Source organism: Engystomops pustulosus, chromosome 3 (genome assembly GCF_040894005.1).
Source record: "Engystomops pustulosus chromosome 3, aEngPut4.maternal, whole genome shotgun sequence".
NCBI classification, from domain to species: Eukaryota; Metazoa; Chordata; class Amphibia; order Anura; family Leptodactylidae; genus Engystomops; species Engystomops pustulosus.
The window spans coordinates 1,200,326-1,218,977 of record NC_092413.1 but is presented as its reverse complement, the minus strand read 5'-3'; the positions used below and the strand labels follow the sequence as shown (position 1 = coordinate 1,218,977).

Genomic DNA, 18,652 nt, shown 5'->3' with positions numbered 1-18,652 from the left:
CATCAACCCAGGAGACAGGATCAGGCACAATACTGCATGTACACCTGCGAGTCTGAACCACCAGGAGGCGCTCATCAACCCAGGAGACAGGAGCAGGCACAATACTGCATGTACACCTGCGAGTCTGAACCACCAGGAGGCGCTTATCACACCAGGAGACAGGATCAGGCACAATACTGCATGTACACCTGCGAGTCTGAACCACCAGGAGGCGCTCATCAACCCAGGAGACAGGATCAGGCACAATACTGCATGTACACCTGCGAGTCTGAACCACCAGGAGGCGCTCATCACACCAGGAGACAGGATCAGGCACAATACTGCATGTACACCTGCGAGTCTGAACCACCAGGAGGCGCTCATCACACCAGGAGACAGGATCAGGCACAATACTGCATGTACACCTGCGAGTCTGAACCACCAGGAGGCGCTCATCACACGAGGAGACAGGATCAGGCACAATACTGCATGTACACCTGCGAGTCTGAACCACCAGGAGGCGCTCATCACACGAGGAGACAGGATCAGGCACAATACTGCATGTACACCTGCGAGTCTGAACCACCAGGAGGCGCTCATCACACGAGGAGACAGGATCAGGCACAATACTGCATGTACACCTGCGAGTCTGAACCACCAGGAGGCGCTCATCACACCAGGAGACAGGATCAGGCACAATAATGCATGTACACCTGCGAGTCTGAACCACCAGGAGGCGCTCATCACACCAGGAAACAGGATCAGGCACAATACTGCATGTACACCTGCGAGTCTGAACCACCAGCAGGCGCTCATCACACCAGGAGACAGGATCAGGCACAATACTGCATGTACACTTGCGAGTCTGAACCACCAGGAGGCGCTCATCACACGAGGAGACAGGATCAGGCACAATACTGCATGTACACCTGCGAGTCTGAACCACCAGGAGGCGCTCATCACACCAGGAGACAGGATCAGGCACAATACTGCATGTACACCTGCGAGTCTGAACCACCAGGAGGCGCTTATCACACCAGGAGACAGGATCAGGCACAATACTGCATGTACACCTGCGAGTCTGAACCACCAGGAGGCGCTCATCAACCCAGGAGACAGGATCAGGCACAATACTGCATGTACACCTGCGAGTCTGAACCACCAGGAGGCGCTCATCACACCAGGAGCCAGGATCAGGCACAATACTGCATGTACACCTGCGAGTCTGAACCACCAGGAGGCGCTCATCACACCAGGAGACAGGATCAGGCACAATACTGCATGTACACCTGCGAGTCTGAACCACCAGGAGGCGCTCATCACACCAGGAGACAGGATCAGGCACAATACTGCATGTACACCTGCGAGTCTGAACCACCAGGAGGCGCTCATCACACCAGGAGACAGGATCAGGCACAATACTGCATGTACACCTGCGAGTCTGAACCACCAGGAGGCGCTCATCACACGAGGAGACAGGATCAGGCACAATACTGCATGTACACCTGCGAGTCTGAACCACCAGGAGGCGCTCATCACACCAGGAGACAGGATCAGGCACAATACTGCATGTACACCTGCGAGTCTGAACCACCAGGAGGCGCTCATCAACCCAGGAGACAGGATCAGGCACAATACTGCATGTACACCTGCGAGTCTGAACCACCAGGAGGCGCTCATCAACCCAGGAGACAGGAGCAGGCACAATACTGCATGTACACCTGCGAGTCTGAACCACCAGGAGGCGCTTATCACACCAGGAGACAGGATCAGGCACAATACTGCATGTACACCTGCGAGTCTGAACCACCAGGAGGCGCTCATCAACCCAGGAGACAGGATCAGGCACAATACTGCATGTACACCTGCGAGTCTGAACCACCAGGAGGCGCTCATCACACCAGGAGACAGGATCAGGCACAATACTGCATGTACACCTGCGAGTCTGAACCACCAGGAGGCGCTCATCACACCAGGAGACAGGATCAGGCACAATACTGCATGTACACCTGCGAGTCTGAACCACCAGGAGGCGCTCATCACACGAGGAGACAGGATCAGGCACAATACTGCATGTACACCTGCGAGTCTGAACCACCAGGAGGCGCTCATCACACCAGGAGACAGGATCAGGCACAATACTGCATGTACACCTGCGAGTCTGAACCACCAGGAGGCGCTCATCACACGAGGAGACAGGATCAGGCACAATACTGCATGTACACCTGCGAGTCTGAACCACCAGGAGGCGCTCATCACACCAGGAGACAGGATCAGGCACAATAATGCATGTACACCTGCGAGTCTGAACCACCAGGAGGCGCTCATCACACCAGGAAACAGGATCAGGCACAATACTGCATGTACACCTGCGAGTCTGAACCACCAGCAGGCGCTCATCACACCAGGAGACAGGATCAGGCACAATACTGCATGTACACCTGCGAGTCTGAACCACCAGGAGGCGCTCATCACACCAGGAGACAGGATCAGGCACAATAATGCATGTACACCTGCGAGTCTGAACCACCAGGAGGCGCTCATCACACCAGGAAACAGGATCAGGCACAATACTGCATGTACACCTGCGAGTCTGAACCACCAGCAGGCGCTCATCACACCAGGAGACAGGATCAGGCACAATACTGCATGTACACCTGCGAGTCTGAACCACCAGGAGGCGCTCATCACACCAGGAGACAGGATCAGGCACAATACTGCATGTACACCTGCGAGTCTGAACCACCAGGAGGCGCTCATCAACCCAGGAGACAGGATCAGGCACAATACTGCATGTACACCTGCGAGTCTGAACCACCAGGAGGCGCTCATCACACCAGGAGCCAGGATCAGGCACAATACTGCATGTACACCTGCGAGTCTGAACCACCAGGAGGCGCTCATCACACCAGGAGACAGGATCAGGCACAATACTGCATGTACACCTGCGAGTCTGAACCACCAGGAGGCGCTCATCACACCAGGAGACAGGATCAGGCACAATACTGCATGTACACCTGCGAGTCTGAACCACCAGGAGGCGCTCATCACACCAGGAGACAGGATCAGGCACAATACTGCATGTACACCTGCGAGTCTGAACCACCAGGAGGCGCTCATCACACGAGGAGACAGGATCAGGCACAATACTGCATGTACACCTGCGAGTCTGAACCACCAGGAGGCGCTCATCACACCAGGAGACAGGATCAGGCACAATAATGCATGTACACCTGCGAGTCTGAACCACCAGGAGGCGCTCATCACACCAGGAGACAGGATCAGGCACTATACTGCATGTACACCTGCGAGTCTGAACCACCAGGAGGCGCTTATCACACCAGGAAACAGGATCAGGCACAATACTGCATGTACACCTGCGAGTCTGAACCACCAGCAGGCGCTCATCACACCAGGAGACAGGATCAGGCACAATACTGCATGTACACTTGCGAGTCTGAACCACCAGGAGGCGCTCATCACACGAGGAGACAGGATCAGGCACAATACTGCATGTACACCTGCGAGTCTGAACCACCAGGAGGCGCTCATCACACCAGGAGACAGGATCAGGCACAATACTGCATGTACACCTGCGAGTCTGAACCACCAGGAGGCGCTCATCACACCAGGAGACAGGATCAGGCACAATACTGCATGTACACCTGCGAGTCTGAACCACCAGGAGGCGGTTATCACACCAGGAGACAGGATCAGGCACACTACTGCATGTACACCTGCGAGTCTGAACCACCAGGAGGCGCTCATCACACCAGGAGACAGGATCAGGCACACTACTGCATGTACACCTGCGAGTCTGAACCACCAGGAGGCGCTCATCACACCAGGAGACAGGATCAGGCACACTACTGCATGTACACCTGTGAGTCTGAACCACCAGGAGGCGCTTATCACACCAGGAAACAGACTCAGGCACAATTCTGCATGTACAACCCTCATTATACAGAATCATCACCGGTACGAGCCGCAGCCGCTCCACACGAGATCAGTGCACCCGACACCAGGTGTGCAACTGCCCCAGACACCAGATGTGCGACCGCCCCCGACACCAGGTGTGCGACCGCCCCCGACACCAGCTGTGCGACCGCCCCCGACACCAGGTGTGCGACCGCCCCCGACACCAGGTGTGCGACCGCCCCCGACACCAGGTGGGTGACTGTCCCTGACAGGATACAGTATTACCCTCCAGCAGAGGTCCTCCAGGGCACAGTATTACCCTCCAGCAGAGGTCCTCCAGGGCACAGTATTACCCTCCAGCAGAGGTCCTCCAGGGCACAGTATTACCCTCCAGCAGAGGTCCTCCAGGGCACAGTATTACCCTCCAGCAGAGGTCCTCCAGGGCACAGATAACCCTCCAGCAGAGGTCCTCCAGGGCACAGTATTACCCTCCAGCAGTGGTCCTCCAGGGCATAGTATTGCCCTCCAGAAGTGGTCCTCCAGGGCACAGTATTACCCTCCAGCAGTGGTCCTCCAGGGCACAGTATTACCCTCCAGCAGAGGTCCTCCAGGGCACAGTATTACCCTCCAGCAGAGGTCCTCCAGGGCACAGTATTACCCTCCAGCAGAGGTCCTCCAGGGCACAGTATTACCCTCCAGCAGTGGTCCTCCAGGGCATAGTATTGCCCTCCAGCAGAGGTCCTCCAGGGCACAGTATTACCCTCCAGCAGAGGTCCTCCAGGGCACAGTATTACCCTCCAGCAGAGGTCCTCCAGGGCACAGATAACCCTCCAGCAGAGGTCCTCCAGGGCACAGTATTACCCTCCAGCAGTGGTCCTCCAGGGCATAGTATTGCCCTCCAGCAGAGGTCCTCCAGGGCACAGTATTACCCTCCAGCAGTGGTCCTCCAGGGCATAGTATTGCCCTCCAGCCGAGGTCCTCCAGGGCACAGTATTACCCTCCAGCAGAGGTCCTCCAGGGCACAGTATTACCCTCCAGCAGAGGAATTTTGGTAACTAAGAACTATGTCTTTTGTTACACTGTGACACAGATTTACTGCCTTGGTATATAGGGAGGGATCTTCTCAGATTATTGTAATTATTGAGACTATTATTATTATTATTATGGAGATGATTATTATTATTATTATTATTATTATTATTATGGAGATGATTATTATTATTTTGACCATTATTAATAATCATCTCCATAATAATAAAAATAATAAAATTTATAATAATAATAATAATAATAGTCTCAATAATTACAATAATAATCTCTGAGAAGATCCCTCTCTATATATCAGTGCATTAGTCTGTATCACAGTGTAAATGGCAGATAACACTTCTTAGTTACCAGAAATCCTCAGCTCTGTATCACTGGGCTTATAGCTCAGTTAGTTAAGCTCCTGTCTATGGTGCAGAAGGTCCCAGGTGCGAATCTCAGCCTGGCCAAAACTTAATGTAATTATATAAAGAGCTTGTGTCTGGGGAAGCCCTGGAGACCATATATGGACAGATAGAGATCTGAGCTGATGACGTGGTCCCTGCTCTCTCCACTAAGCCGACACTTCTCTGAAAAGGATTCCCTGCCCGATGTCTGCTCTGGGGAACCCTAGGAGATGCAGTGACCATATATGGACAGATACTGATCTGACCTGATGACGTGGTCCCTGCTCTCTCCGCTAAGCCGACACTTCTCTGAAAAGGATTCACTCCCGATGTCTGCTCTGGGGAACCCTAGGAGATGCAGTGACCATATATGGACAGATACTGATCTGACCTGATGACGTGGTCCCTGCTCTCTCCGCTAAGCCGACACTTCTCTGAAAAGGATTCACTCCCGATGTCTGCTCTGGGGAACCCTAGGAGATGCAGTGACCATATATGGACAGATGCTGATCTGACCTGATGACGTGGTCCCTGCTCTCCGCTAAGCCGACACTTCTCTGAAAAGGATTCCCTGCCCGATGTCTGCTCTGGGGAACCCTAGGAGATGCACTGACCATATATGGATAGAGATCAGACCTGATGACGTGGTCCCTGCTCTCTCTGCTAAGCCGACACTTCTCTGAAAAGGATTCCCTGCCCGATGTCTGCTCTGGGGAACCCTAGGAGATGCAGTGACCATATATGGACAGATCTGAAGCTGATGACGTGGTCCCTGCTCTGCGCTAAGCCCGACACTTCTCTGAAAAGGATTCCCTGCCCGATGTCTGTAGAAGCCATTCTGTACTGTGAGTTCAGGCTTTCAAAGTATTTACTATGGGGACACAGCGCCGGGACACAGCGGGACCTGGGGGGGAAATCCGTGACAATCGCATAGCTGCCCGTGACGCGGGGCAGAGGTACGAAAAACGGGAAAGTCCCGTCAAAATCGGGACGGTTGGGAGCTATGGTATTACCCTCCAGCAGAGGTCCTCCAGGGCACAGTATTGCCCTCCAGCAGAGGTCCTCCAGGGCACAGTATTGCCCTCCAGCAGAGGTCCTCCAGGGCACAGTATTACCCTCCAGCAGAGGTCCTCCAGGACACAGTACTGCCCTCCAGCAGAGGTCCTCCAGGGCACAGTATTACCCTCCAGCAGAGGTCCTCCAGGGCACAGTATTACCCTCCAGCAGAGGTCCTTCAGGGCACAGTATTGCCTTTCAGCAGAGGTCCTCCAGGGCACAGTATTGCCCTCCAGCAGAGGTCCTCCAGGGCACAGTATTACCCTCCAGCAGAGGTCCTCCAGGACACAGTACTGCCCTCCAGCAGAGGTCCTCCAGGGCACAGTATTACCCTCCAGCAGAGGTCCTTCAGGGCACAGTATTGCCTTTCAGCAGAGGTCCTCCAGGGCACAGTATTGCCCTCCAGCAGAGGTCCTCCAGGGCACAGTATTACCCTCCAGCAGAGGTCCTCCAGGGCACAGTATTACCCTCCAGCAGTGGTCCTCCAGGGCACAGTATTACCCTCCAGCAAAGGTCCTCCAGGGCACAGTATTACCCTCCAGCAGTGGTCCTCCAGGGCACAGTATTACCCTCCAGCAGTGGTCCTCCAGGGCACAGTATTACCCTCCAGCAGAGGTCCTCCAGGGCACAGTATTACCCTCCAGCAGTGGTCCTCCAGGGCACAGTATTACCCTCCAGCAGAGGTCCTCCAGGGCACAGTATTGCCCTCCAGCAGAGGTCCTCCAGGGCACAGATAACCCTCCAGCAGAGGTCCTCCAGGTAAAAGTATTACCCTCCAGCAGAGGTCCTCCAGGGCACAGTATTGCCCTCCAGCAGAGGTCCTCCAGGGCACAGTATTACCCTCCAGCAGAGGTCCTCCAGGGCACAGTATTGCCCTCCAGCAGAAGTCCTCCAGGGCACAGTATTACCCTCCAGCAGAGGTCCTCCAGGGCACAGATAACCCTCCAGTAGAGGTCCTCCAGGGCACAGTATTACCCTCCAGCAGAGGTCCTCCAGGGCACAGTATTACCCTCCAGCAGAGGTCCTCCAGGGCACAGTATTACCCTCCAGCAGAGGTCCTCCAGGGCACAATATTACCCTCCAGCAGAAGTCCTCCAGGGCACAGTATTACCCTCCAGCAGAGGTCCTTCAGGGCACAGATAACCCTCCAGCAGAGGTCCTCCAGGGCACAGTATTACCCTCCAGCAGAGGTCCTCCAGGGCACAGTATTACCCTCCAGCAGTGGTCCTCCAGGGCACAGTATTACCCTCCAGCAGAGGTCCTCCAGGGCACAGTATTACCCTCCAGCAGTGGTCCTCCAGGGCACAGTATTGCCCTCCAGCAGAGGTCCTCCAGGGACAGTATTGCCCTCCAGCAGAGGTCCTCCAGGGCACAGTACTGCCCTCCAGCAGTGGTCCTCCAGGGCACAGTATTGCCCTCCAGCAGTGGTCCTCCAGGGCACAGTATTGCCCTCCAGCAGTGGTCCTCCAGGGCACAGTATTGCCCTCCAGCAGAGGTCCTCCAGGGCACAGTATTGCCCTCCAGCAGTGGTCCTCCAGGGCACAGTATTGCCCTCCAGCAGAGGTCCTCCAGAGCACAGTATTGCCCTCCAGCAGTGGTCCTCCAGGGCACAGTATTGCCCTCCAGCAGTGGTCCTCCAGGGCACAGTATTGCCCTCCAGCAGTGGTCCTCCAGGGCACAGTATTGCCCTCCAGCAGAGGTCCTCCAGGGCACAGTATTGCCCTCCAGCAGAGGTCCTCCAGGGCACAGTATTGCCCTCCAGCAGAGGTCCTCCAGAGCACAGTATTGCCCTCCAGCAGTGGTCCTCCAGGGCACAGTATTGCCCTCCAGCAGAGGTCCTCCAAGGCACAGTATTACCCATAGTATACTGCTTCTCCTAGAGGGTGCAGGTAGAATACAGTATCAGGACTCGATGTGGGGTCTTCTTGGAGGACTCTTCTTGGAGGACTCGTGTTAGTTGTAGATGGAGCAGAGGAGACTTGTAGTTGCAGATTTTCTCCTCTGAGCAGAACATGGAAGATCTGGTGGTGGTTCCTGGTGAGGGGTCGGAGTCTCATTATCGGGACTCTTGGGAGGTAAGTGACTGCCTCTTACGATTCTCACTTTTCTGATTCGTTTCCCTGGATTAGAGATAAAAGCCGTTTTCTCACAATCAATGATCCAGCCGCACGTGAGCCGGAGGATTAGGCGCGGCGCTCTCTCACTGTGTGTGTCCAGTCGGAGGCAGCGGGGGATGGAAACCTTAGAACAACATTTAACAAGCGCAGAAATGAGAGTGCGGAGATCAATGACGGATAATGGCCCCGTGTGACCCCCCCCTAAACCTGCAGCACTTCACTGGTAACAAGCCGCAGCAGAGACTCCATCACAAGACGATCAATAATCTCTATTACTGATCGAGAGCCGCACAGCGATTGTCTCTCTCCGAGATCCCGGAGCATCACCAGAGAAACCAACACAACCCCAACGCGATGGGCTCCAATATTCAACAGATAGGACGCCAAGCATCGCTATGGAGAGGGGAGGGGGAGCCGCCTACAGCACTTTGTTCATCAGTAATAAATGTGGTGCACGGTCCTGGGGCTCTGACCCTGTGCTCTCATATACTGCTCCGGGGGGCTCTGATCCTGTGCACTCATATACTGCTCCGGGGGGCTCTGACCCTGTGCTCTCATGTACTGCTCTGGGGGGCTCTGACCCCGTTCACTCATATACTGCTCCGGGGGGCTCTGACCCTGTGTTCTCATGTACTGCTCTGGGGGGCTCTGACCCCGTTCACTCATAGCCTGCTCCGGGGGGCTCTGACCCTGTGCTCTCATGTACTACTCTGGGGGGGCTCTGACCCTGTGCACTCATATCCTGCTCCAGGGGGCTCTGACCCTGTACTCTCATATACTGCTCCGGGGGGCACTGACCATGTGCTCTCATATACTGCTCCGTGGGGCTCTGACCCTGTGCTCTCATATACTGCTCCGGGGGGCTCTGACCCTGTGCTCTCATGTACTGCTCTGGGGGGCTCTGACCCCGTTCACTCATAGCCTGCTCCGGGGGGCTCTGAACCCTGTGCTCTCATGTACTGCTCTGGGGGGCTCTGACCCCGTTCACTCATAGCCTGCTCCGGGGGGCTCTGACCCTGTGCACTCATATACTGCTCCGGGGGGCTCTGACCCTGTGCTCTCATATACTGCTCCGGGGGGCACTGACCCTGTGCACTCATATACTGCTCCAGGGGGCTCTGACCCTGTGCTCTCATATACTGCTCCAGGGGGGCTCTGATCCTGTGCACTCATATACTGCTCCAGGGGGGCTCTGACCCTGTGCTCTCATATACTGCTCCGGGGGGCACTGACCCTGTGCACTCATATACTGCTCCAGGGGGCTCTGACCCTGTGCACTCATATACTGCTCCGGGGGGCTCTGACCCTGTGCTCTCATGTACTGCTCCAGGGGGGCTCTGACCCTGTGCACTCATATACTGCTCCGGGGAGCTCTGACCCTGTGCTCTCATATACTGCTCCGGGGGGCTCTGACCCTGTGCACTCATATACTGCTCCGGGGGGCTCTGACCCTGTGCACTCATATACTGCTCCGGGGGGCACTGACCCTGTGCTCTCATATACTGCTCCGGGGGGCTCTGATCCTGTGCACTCATATACTGCTCCGGGGGGCTCTGACCCTGTGCTCTCATGTACTGCTCTGGGGGGCTCTGACCCCGTTCACTCATATACTGCTCCGGGGGGCTCTGACCCTGTGCTCTCATGTACTGCTCTGGGGGGCTCTGACCCCGTTCACTCATAGCCTGCTCCGGGGGGCTCTGACCCTGTGCTCTCATGTACTACTCTGGGGGGGCTCTGACCCTGTGCACTCATATCCTGCTCCAGGGGGCTCTGACCCTGTACTCTCATATACTGCTCCGGGGGGCACTGACCATGTGCTCTCATATACTGCTCCGTGGGGCTCTGACCCTGTGCACTCATATACTGCTCCGGGGGGCTCTGACCCTGTGCTCTCATGTACTGCTCTGGGGGGCTCTGACCCCGTTCACTCATAGCCTGCTCCGGGGGGCTCTGAACCCTGTGCTCTCATGTACTGCTCTGGGGGGCTCTGACCCCGTTCACTCATAGCCTGCTCCGGGGGGCTCTGACCCTGTGCACTCATATACTGCTCCGGGGGGCTCTGACCCTGTGCTCTCATATACTGCTCCGGGGGGCACTGACCCTGTGCACTCATATACTGCTCCAGGGGGCTCTGACCCTGTGCTCTCATATACTGCTCCAGGGGGGCTCTGATCCTGTGCACTCATATACTGCTCCAGGGGGGCTCTGACCCTGTGCTCTCATACACTGCTCCGGGGGGCACTGACCCTGTGCACTCATATACTGCTCCAGGGGGCTCTGACCCTGTGCACTCATATACTGCTCCGGGGGGCTCTGACCCTGTGCTCTCATGTACTGCTCCAGGGGGGCTCTGACCCTGTGCACTCATATACTGCTCCGGGGGGCTCTGACCCTGTGCTCTCATATACTGCTCCAGGGGGACTCTGACCCTGTGCACTCATATACTGCTCCGGGGGGCTCTGACCCTGTGCTCTCATATACTGCTCCGGGGGGCTCTGACCCTGTGCACTCATATACTGCTCCGGGGGGCTCTGACCCTGTGCACTCATATACTGCTCCGGGGGGCTCTGACCCTGTGCACTCATATACTGCTCCGGGGGGCTCTGACCCTGTGCACTCATATACTGCTCCGGGGGGCTCTGACCCTGTGCTCTCATGTACTGCTCCAGGGGGGCTCTGACCCTGTGCACTCATATACTGCTCCGGGGGGCTCTGACCCTGTGCTCTCATATACTGCTCCGGGGGGCTCTGACCCTGTGCACTCATATACTGCTCCGGGGGGCTCTGACCCTCTGCACTCATATACTGCTCCGGGGGGCACTGACCCTGTGCACTCATATACTGCTCCAGGGGGCTCTGACCCTGTGCACTCATATACTGCTCCGGGGGGCTCTGACCCTGTGCTCTCATGTACTGCTCCAGGGGGACTCTGACCCTGTGCACTCATATACTGCTCCGGGGGGCTCTGACCCTGTGCTCTCATATACTGCTCCGGGGGGCTCTGACCCTGTGCACTCATATACTGCTCCGGGGGGCTCTGACCCTGTGCACTCATATACTGCTCCGGGGGGCTCTGACCCTGTGCACTCATATACTGCTCCGGGGGGCTCTGACCCTGTGCACTCATATACTGCTCCGGGGGGCTCTGACCCTGTGCACTTCTCATGATGTCCCTTCTCTCTGCTGTTTGAGCTGTGATTGGCTCCTCCCCTATCTGTCGCTATGATAATTTATGCTAATTTTTAAATTCTAAAAATAAAAACAGACGAGAAAACAATCCAAGTAATTATCATTTTGTCATGTAACAATAAAATAATAAATCACTTTGTAATTTTCCTGCAGAAACTTTTAATAAAATAAAAACCCAAACGTTGGATTTGGCGCCGGGAAAGTTTACAGCGAGGACGGTGATGTATTTATGTGTCTTCTCGCGCCACAAGATAAATGAGATCATTAAGAGGCCGAGCAGTTCCCCGGCTCCTACTCTCCTGGACGCAAGGTGGTGGAGGCTACGATGCGGGGGGGGGGACAGAGGGAGGGGCTCATGGACATGGGATGGAGGGAGAGGGGGTCACAGCTCTGGGACGGATGGAGAGGGGGACACAGCTATGGGACGGATGGAGAGGGGGGCACAGCTATGGGACGGATGGAGAGGGGGACACAGCTATGGGACGGATGGAGAGGGGGACACAGCTATGGGACGGATGGAGAGGGGGGCACAGCTATGGGACGGTTGGAGAGGGGGGCACAGCTATGGGACGGATGGAGAGGGGGACACAGCTATGGGACGGATGGAGAGGGGGGCACAGCTATGGGACGGATGGAGAGGGGGACACAGCTATGGGACGGATGGAGAGGGGGGCACAGCTATGGGACGGATGGAGAGGGGGACACAGCTATGGGAAGGATGGAGAGGGGGACACAGCTATGGGATGGATGGAGGGGGGCTCGCGGATATGGGAAGGAGGGATGGGGGATCACAGCTATGGGATATAGGAAGGGGCTCATCGATATGGGACAGAGGGAGAGGGGGCTCATCGATATGGGACAGAGGGAGAGGGGGCTCATGTGTATTGGACGGAGGGAGAGGGGACTCACAGCTATGGGGCGGAGGGAGGGGGGGTCACAGCTATGGGGCGGAGAGAGGGAGGGGGGGTCACTGCTATGGGGCGGAGAGAGGGAGGGGGGGTCACAGCTATGGTGCTGAGGGAGGGGGTTACAGCTATGGGGCGGAGGGAGGGGGGGTCACAGCTATGGGGCGGATGGAGAGGGGGTCAAAGCTCTGGGACGGATGGAGAGGGGGGCACAGCTATGGGACGGATGGAGAGGGGGGCACAGCTCTGGGACGGATGGAGAGGGGGCACAGCTATGGGACGGATGGAGAGGGGGGCACAGCTATGGGACGGATGGAGAGGGGGGCACAGCTCTGGGACGGATGGAGAGGGGGAAACAGCTCTGGGACGGATGGAGAGGGGGACACAGCTATGGGACGGATGGAGGGGGGCTCGCGGATATGGGAAGGATGGATGGGGGATCACAGCTATGGGATATAGGAAGGGGCTCATCGATATGGGACAGAGGGAGAGGGGGCTCATGTGTATGGGACGGAGGGAGAGGAGACTCACAGCTATGGGCGGAGGGAGGGAGGGGGGGTCACTGCTATGGGGCGGAGAGAGGGAGGGGGGGTCACAGCTATGGTGCTGAGGGAGGGGGGTTACAGCTATGGGGCGGAGGGAGGGGGGGGCACAGCTATGGGACGGATGGAGAGGGGGGCCAAGCTCTGGGACGGATGGAGAGGGGGACACAGCTATGGGACAGATGGAGAGGGGGGCACAGCTATGGGACGGATGGAGAGGGGGGCACAGCTCTGGGACGGATGGAGAGGGGGGCACAGCTATGGGACGGATGGAGAGGGGGGCACAGCTATGGGACGGATGGAGAGGGGGGCACAGCTCTGGGACGGATGGAGAGGGGGGCACAGCTATGGGACGGATGGAGAGGGGGGCACAGCTCTGGGACGGATGGAGAGGGGGGCACAGCTCTGGGACGGATGGAGAGGGGGACACAGCTATGGGACAGATGGAGAGGGGGGCACAGCTATGCGACGGATGGAGGGGGGCTCGCGGATATCGGAAGGAGGGATGGGGGATCACAACTATGGGATATAGGAAGGGGCTCATCGATTTGGGACAGAGGGAGAGGGGGCTCATGTGTATGGGACGGAGGGAGAGGGGGCTCATGTGTATGGGACGGAGGGAGAGGGGGCTCATGTGTATTGGACGGAGGGAGAGGGGGCTCACAGATATGGGACTGAGAGAGGGGACTCACAGCTATGGGGTGGAGGGAGGTGGTCACAGCTTTCGGGCGGAGGGAGGGAGGGGGGGGTCACAGCTATGGGGCGGAGGGAGGGAGGGGGGGGTCACAGCTATGGGGCGGAGGGAGGGAGGGGGGGTCACAGCTATGGGGCGGAGGGAGGGGGGTCACAGCTATGGGGCGGAGGGAGGGAGGGGGCCTCACAGCTATGGGACGGATGGAGAGGGGGGCACTGCTATGGGACGGAGGGAGGGGGGGTCAAAGCTCTGGGACGGATGGAGAGGGGGGCACAGCTATGGGACGGATGGAGAGGGGGGCACAGCTATGGGACGGATGGAGAGGAGGACACAGCTATGGGTTGGAGGAGGTGGGGCTGTGTCTGGGGAAAGAGTGGAAACTCCCTTTAAGTCTCATTCACCTCCATAAGATTTAGAGAGAGAGAGGAAATTGTCTTATGAAATTCCTTATATTTAGAAGATTTACTGGACTATTGTTCTGTGTTTGGGTCTGACTGGTGTCTAAGCTCTGATATGTTTTATTCATTGTCTGATAAGTGAAGGAACCATATAATCCTCCCACCAGGGGTCTCTTTGCTCGGTGCTGCTCCATGTGGCCGGGGGAGTTAATGCATGATCCTCCCCCCGGGGGTCTCTCTGCTCGGTGCTGCTCCATGTGGCCGGGGGAGGTAATGCATGATCCTCCCCCCGGGGGTCTCTCTGCTCGGTGCTGCTCCATGTGGCCGGGGGAGGTAATGCATGATCCTCCCCCCGGGGGTCTCTCTGCTCGGTGCTGCTCCATGTGGCCGGGGGAGGTAATGCATGATCCTCCCCCCGGGGGTCTCTCTGCTCGGTGCTGCTCCATGTGGCCGGGGGAGGTAATGCATGATCCTCCCCCCGGGGGTCTCTCTGCTCGGTGCTGCTCCATGTGGCCGGGGGAGGTAATGCATGATCCTCCCCCCGGGGGTCTCTCTGCTCGGTGCTGCTCCATGTGGCCGGGGGAGGTAATGCATGATCCTCCCCCCGGGGGTCTCTCTGCTCGGTGCTGCTCCATGTGGCCGGGGGAGGTAATGCATGATCCTCCCCCCGGGGGTCTCTCTGCTCGGTGCTGCTCCATGTGGCCGGGGGAAGTAATGCATGATCCTCCCCCCGGGGGTCTCTCTGCTCGGTGCTGCTCCATGTGGCCGGGGGAGGTAATGCATGATCCTCCCCCTGGGGGTCTCTCTGCTCGGTGCTGCTCCATGTGGCCGGGGGAGGTAAGGCATGATGGAGGAGCGGCAGAGCTGGGTCCATTCTCTTTGTATTCCAGTCTGTGACGGTGACATCTGCTCAGCACTTTCATCAAGATAGTAAACTGTAATTGACTTTCCCCAAACATTGGGAGAAGATGAAATTGTGCAGGACTCTCACTTTGAGATAACGGAAGGTTATGTAATATTTACAGTCAGGGAATCTGTTGGTGATGAGTTAATTAGGATTTAAATTATGTATTAAATGGAATATAAATTGGTGTGAAACGCGTCGGACAATCTGATTATAATGGAGATTGGATCCAGGACGAGCGAGGAGATTCTGGAAAGATGTTCCTCACCGTGTGAGACTCGTGCGGCAAATCTCCTCCTCCTCCTCCTGCGTCAGTCACAGTCTGGAGAATGTTCAATAAGATATTAACTATTTACCATAACTCGTCATATAAGAATCTGTACAAGAAGACACCAAAGAGACACCAGAGGACGGCACCCCCGGTAATGTGAAGCCCCTAGGGAAGAAACTCTCCCGGAGGCCACAACAAGGCAAGGTCACAGGAAGGGGGGGGGGGGGTACAGAATGCACAGGGGTGTAGATAAATCCCACCCAGCAAGAATCTGGGGGTCAGGTGACCCGCTAAGCCCAATCCACAAAATGCCAACAAGACGAGAAGGTGTCGGAAAGGCAAATAAATGAAAAAGGAAAAATTGTGGGCACTAGAGGCGCATCAGCTATTGCCAACGTATTGAAGGACCAAAAACACCTCGTGTCCACACTATTTACTACATTTCTCTCTTACCAGATGAAGACACATCAGCATTTTTCATGTTTTGGCCCTTGATGATAGCGCCCCCTAGGACCCCCAGTTTTATTCCTTTTTCATTTATATTAGTCATTTGTGAAAATAAATATCTGTATCATCTGTAAAACCGCAAAAAGCTCAACCCACAGGAAGATCGACCATCGCTGCGCCACCGAAACTGGTGATAAATGTGGGAAATACTTTTTACCTTTTTTCATCCTACAGAAAATGGAAATAAAAACATTAATTTGGGAAGGGAGCTTTCCGCCCCAGTGGTTCATCCATTGGTGGAGGAGCTTTACAGATGAACATGATGAAGACTACCAGACACTCACATAAGTCCCACACAAAGTGACTGGAGGAACATGGTGTAATGCTGGACATGATGCTAGACATCATGTCCTCGGAACAAGAGTGGACCTTCTCATGGAAGGCGGCCAGTCCATCAGTTACATGGCAGATCTCTGTCTTACCCTTCCACACACAGGGCTGCTCTTCGGTTCCACCAATAGAATACTAGTTGGGCTCCTACATTCTTTCCAATGTAGGAGCCCAACAATGGATATGGTGCCATTACCCAACATGGAGGACTGGGATTTTTTTGAGGATACCACATTTCCTGTTCCCTCATGTCACGCAATCAGTGATGACTTTACATGCCTGACACTTACCTTAACATTTTTTGTTGGCTCCATCTTGGATCATGGATTTACCATTTCCAGGTGTTATTTTAAATTTTTGACGAACCACATAAAAAAACATCAATTTTGGAGAAGAGATCAACCCTTACCCTTCAGATCAAGTTATTTATGTTATTTTCTGGATTAGGAGGAAAGAGAGTTTGTGTTTTTAGTTATTACCTTTTTGTACAAATATGAAAGGTTGCACTTTACCTGTAGATGAGAACCTCGTCGTCCGAGCAATTGTACTGAAGTTGATACATTTTAACTTTGGGAGCTGATTTGCTCACTGACCATTTAACTAGTGCCGACGTAGTTGTCACCTCTGACACCACAACCGCCCTTTCTGGTTGAGTCTTGACTTCCCCCCGGTTGGTTTTGCTGGAGCTGGTGATGTCAGAAAGCCGGGATTTGGGGGGAGCGGTGCGTCCGGTGCCATTGCTGAGATGGGGCAGCTGAACAATGGACAACTCTACAGGTGCTGTTAACTCCCCGGCAGCATTTGCCGCAATACAAGTGAAGGTTCCATAATCCTTAGGGGTGGTTATCGAGATATCTAAAGTGCCATTATCATAGACCGTTGTCCTGGAGGAATTTCCAATCAGGTGTCCATCTGGAGCAACCCAATGGATGACTGGTGCTGGATCTCCCACCGCTTTACACTTCAAGGAAGCCAACTGACCTTCCAAAACAAGCAACTTCTGAGTATGTTGAGTGATTAGTGGTGGTTCACAAACAAACTCCTCTTCTCGAACATACCAGAAATACCTTCCTTTTAAAGCAGAAGGTGACGCACAAGTCTCCATATCATCCTCCCTATCAAGCCTCCGCAGCCATAGAAGTTCACAGTTACAATGAAGAGGATTTCCCCCAAAGCTCAGAGACAACAGGGGCAGAAAAGGTGTGGCAGAGGTCATGGACATTTGAGATCTGGCAAAGATTGGGTCTGGAGGTAGTTTTTGAAGCCTGTTAGAAGTCAAGTCGAGTCTGGCCAACTTATGGAGGTCCTGAAAAGTTCCCTCTGTAATGTAATATATAAGATTATGGTCCAAACTGAGCTGATGCAGATTTATCATCCTTCGTATAGCGTCCCAAGGAATTGTTTTAAGGTTATTGTAAGAAAGATCAAGGTCCTCCAGTGTCTGTAATATGTCTTCAAAAGCATCATCTGAGATGCTACTCAGCTGGTTGTTATTCATGATCAAGTGTTGGAGATTGATAAGTCCTCGGAATATGTCATCCCCTAAACTATTCAACCTATTACTGTCCAAATGCAAAGATCGAAGACTCTCAAGATCCATAAAAGAGAACGGCTGAATATAACTGATGGTGTTTCTGGATAACGTTAGGTCCACCAGACCTGTCATGTTGGCAAAGTCTTGTCTGTTGATGCTTATGATAAAATTACCTCCCAGGCGAAGTTCTACTGTCCTTCGGTCAATGTCTACAGGAACAAACAGTAAGCCTTTGGAAGGACACAAGGTTCCTAGAGATTCTGACAGGTTTTGACACACACAGTATTTTGGACATGAGTTGACCACTACTGCCATTCCAAACACCAGAAGACTGCAGAGGATCTTTTCCATTGTAAGTCCAGAAAAAATACCTGCAACGAGACAAGAGGAGAAGACTTTATTAAAAACCACAACGTCCATGAATAGAACCAGTATCTCAGGGGTAGGACCATGAATAGAACCACTATCTCAGGGGTAGGGCCATGAATAAAACCAGTATCTCACGGGTAGGGCCATGAATAGAACCAGTATCTCACAGGTAGGACCATGAATAGAACCAGTATCTCCGGGGTAGGACCATGAATAGATCCAGTATCTCAGGGGTAGGACCATGAATAGAACCAGTATCTCACAGGTAGGACCATGAATAGAACCAGTGTCTCAGCGGTAGGGCCATGAATAGAACCACTATCTCAGGGGTAGGGCCATGAATAGAACCAGAATCTAAGGGGTAGGCCATGAATAGAACCAGAATCTAAGGGGTAGGACCATGAATAGATCCAGTATCTCAGGGGTAGGACCATGAATAGAACCAGTATCTCAGAGGTAGGACCATGAATAGAACCAGTATCTCAGGGGTAGGGCCATGAATAGAACCA

The 18,652-nt window shown here is 54.7% G+C and overlaps 1 protein-coding gene across 1 annotated transcript in view; it reads right to left on the bottom strand.

Moving 5' to 3' along the window:
- LRFN2 (leucine rich repeat and fibronectin type III domain containing 2) overlaps positions 1-18,652 on the bottom strand; it is a 544,365-nt gene that overhangs the window by 152,159 nt on the left and 373,554 nt on the right. The window contains exon 3 of the mRNA XM_072139747.1: positions 16,753-18,145. Within this exon, the coding sequence (XP_071995848.1) occupies positions 16,753-18,125 (1,373 nt within the window). The 5' untranslated portion in view covers positions 18,126-18,145. The remainder of the gene's footprint in view (positions 1-16,752; positions 18,146-18,652) is intronic.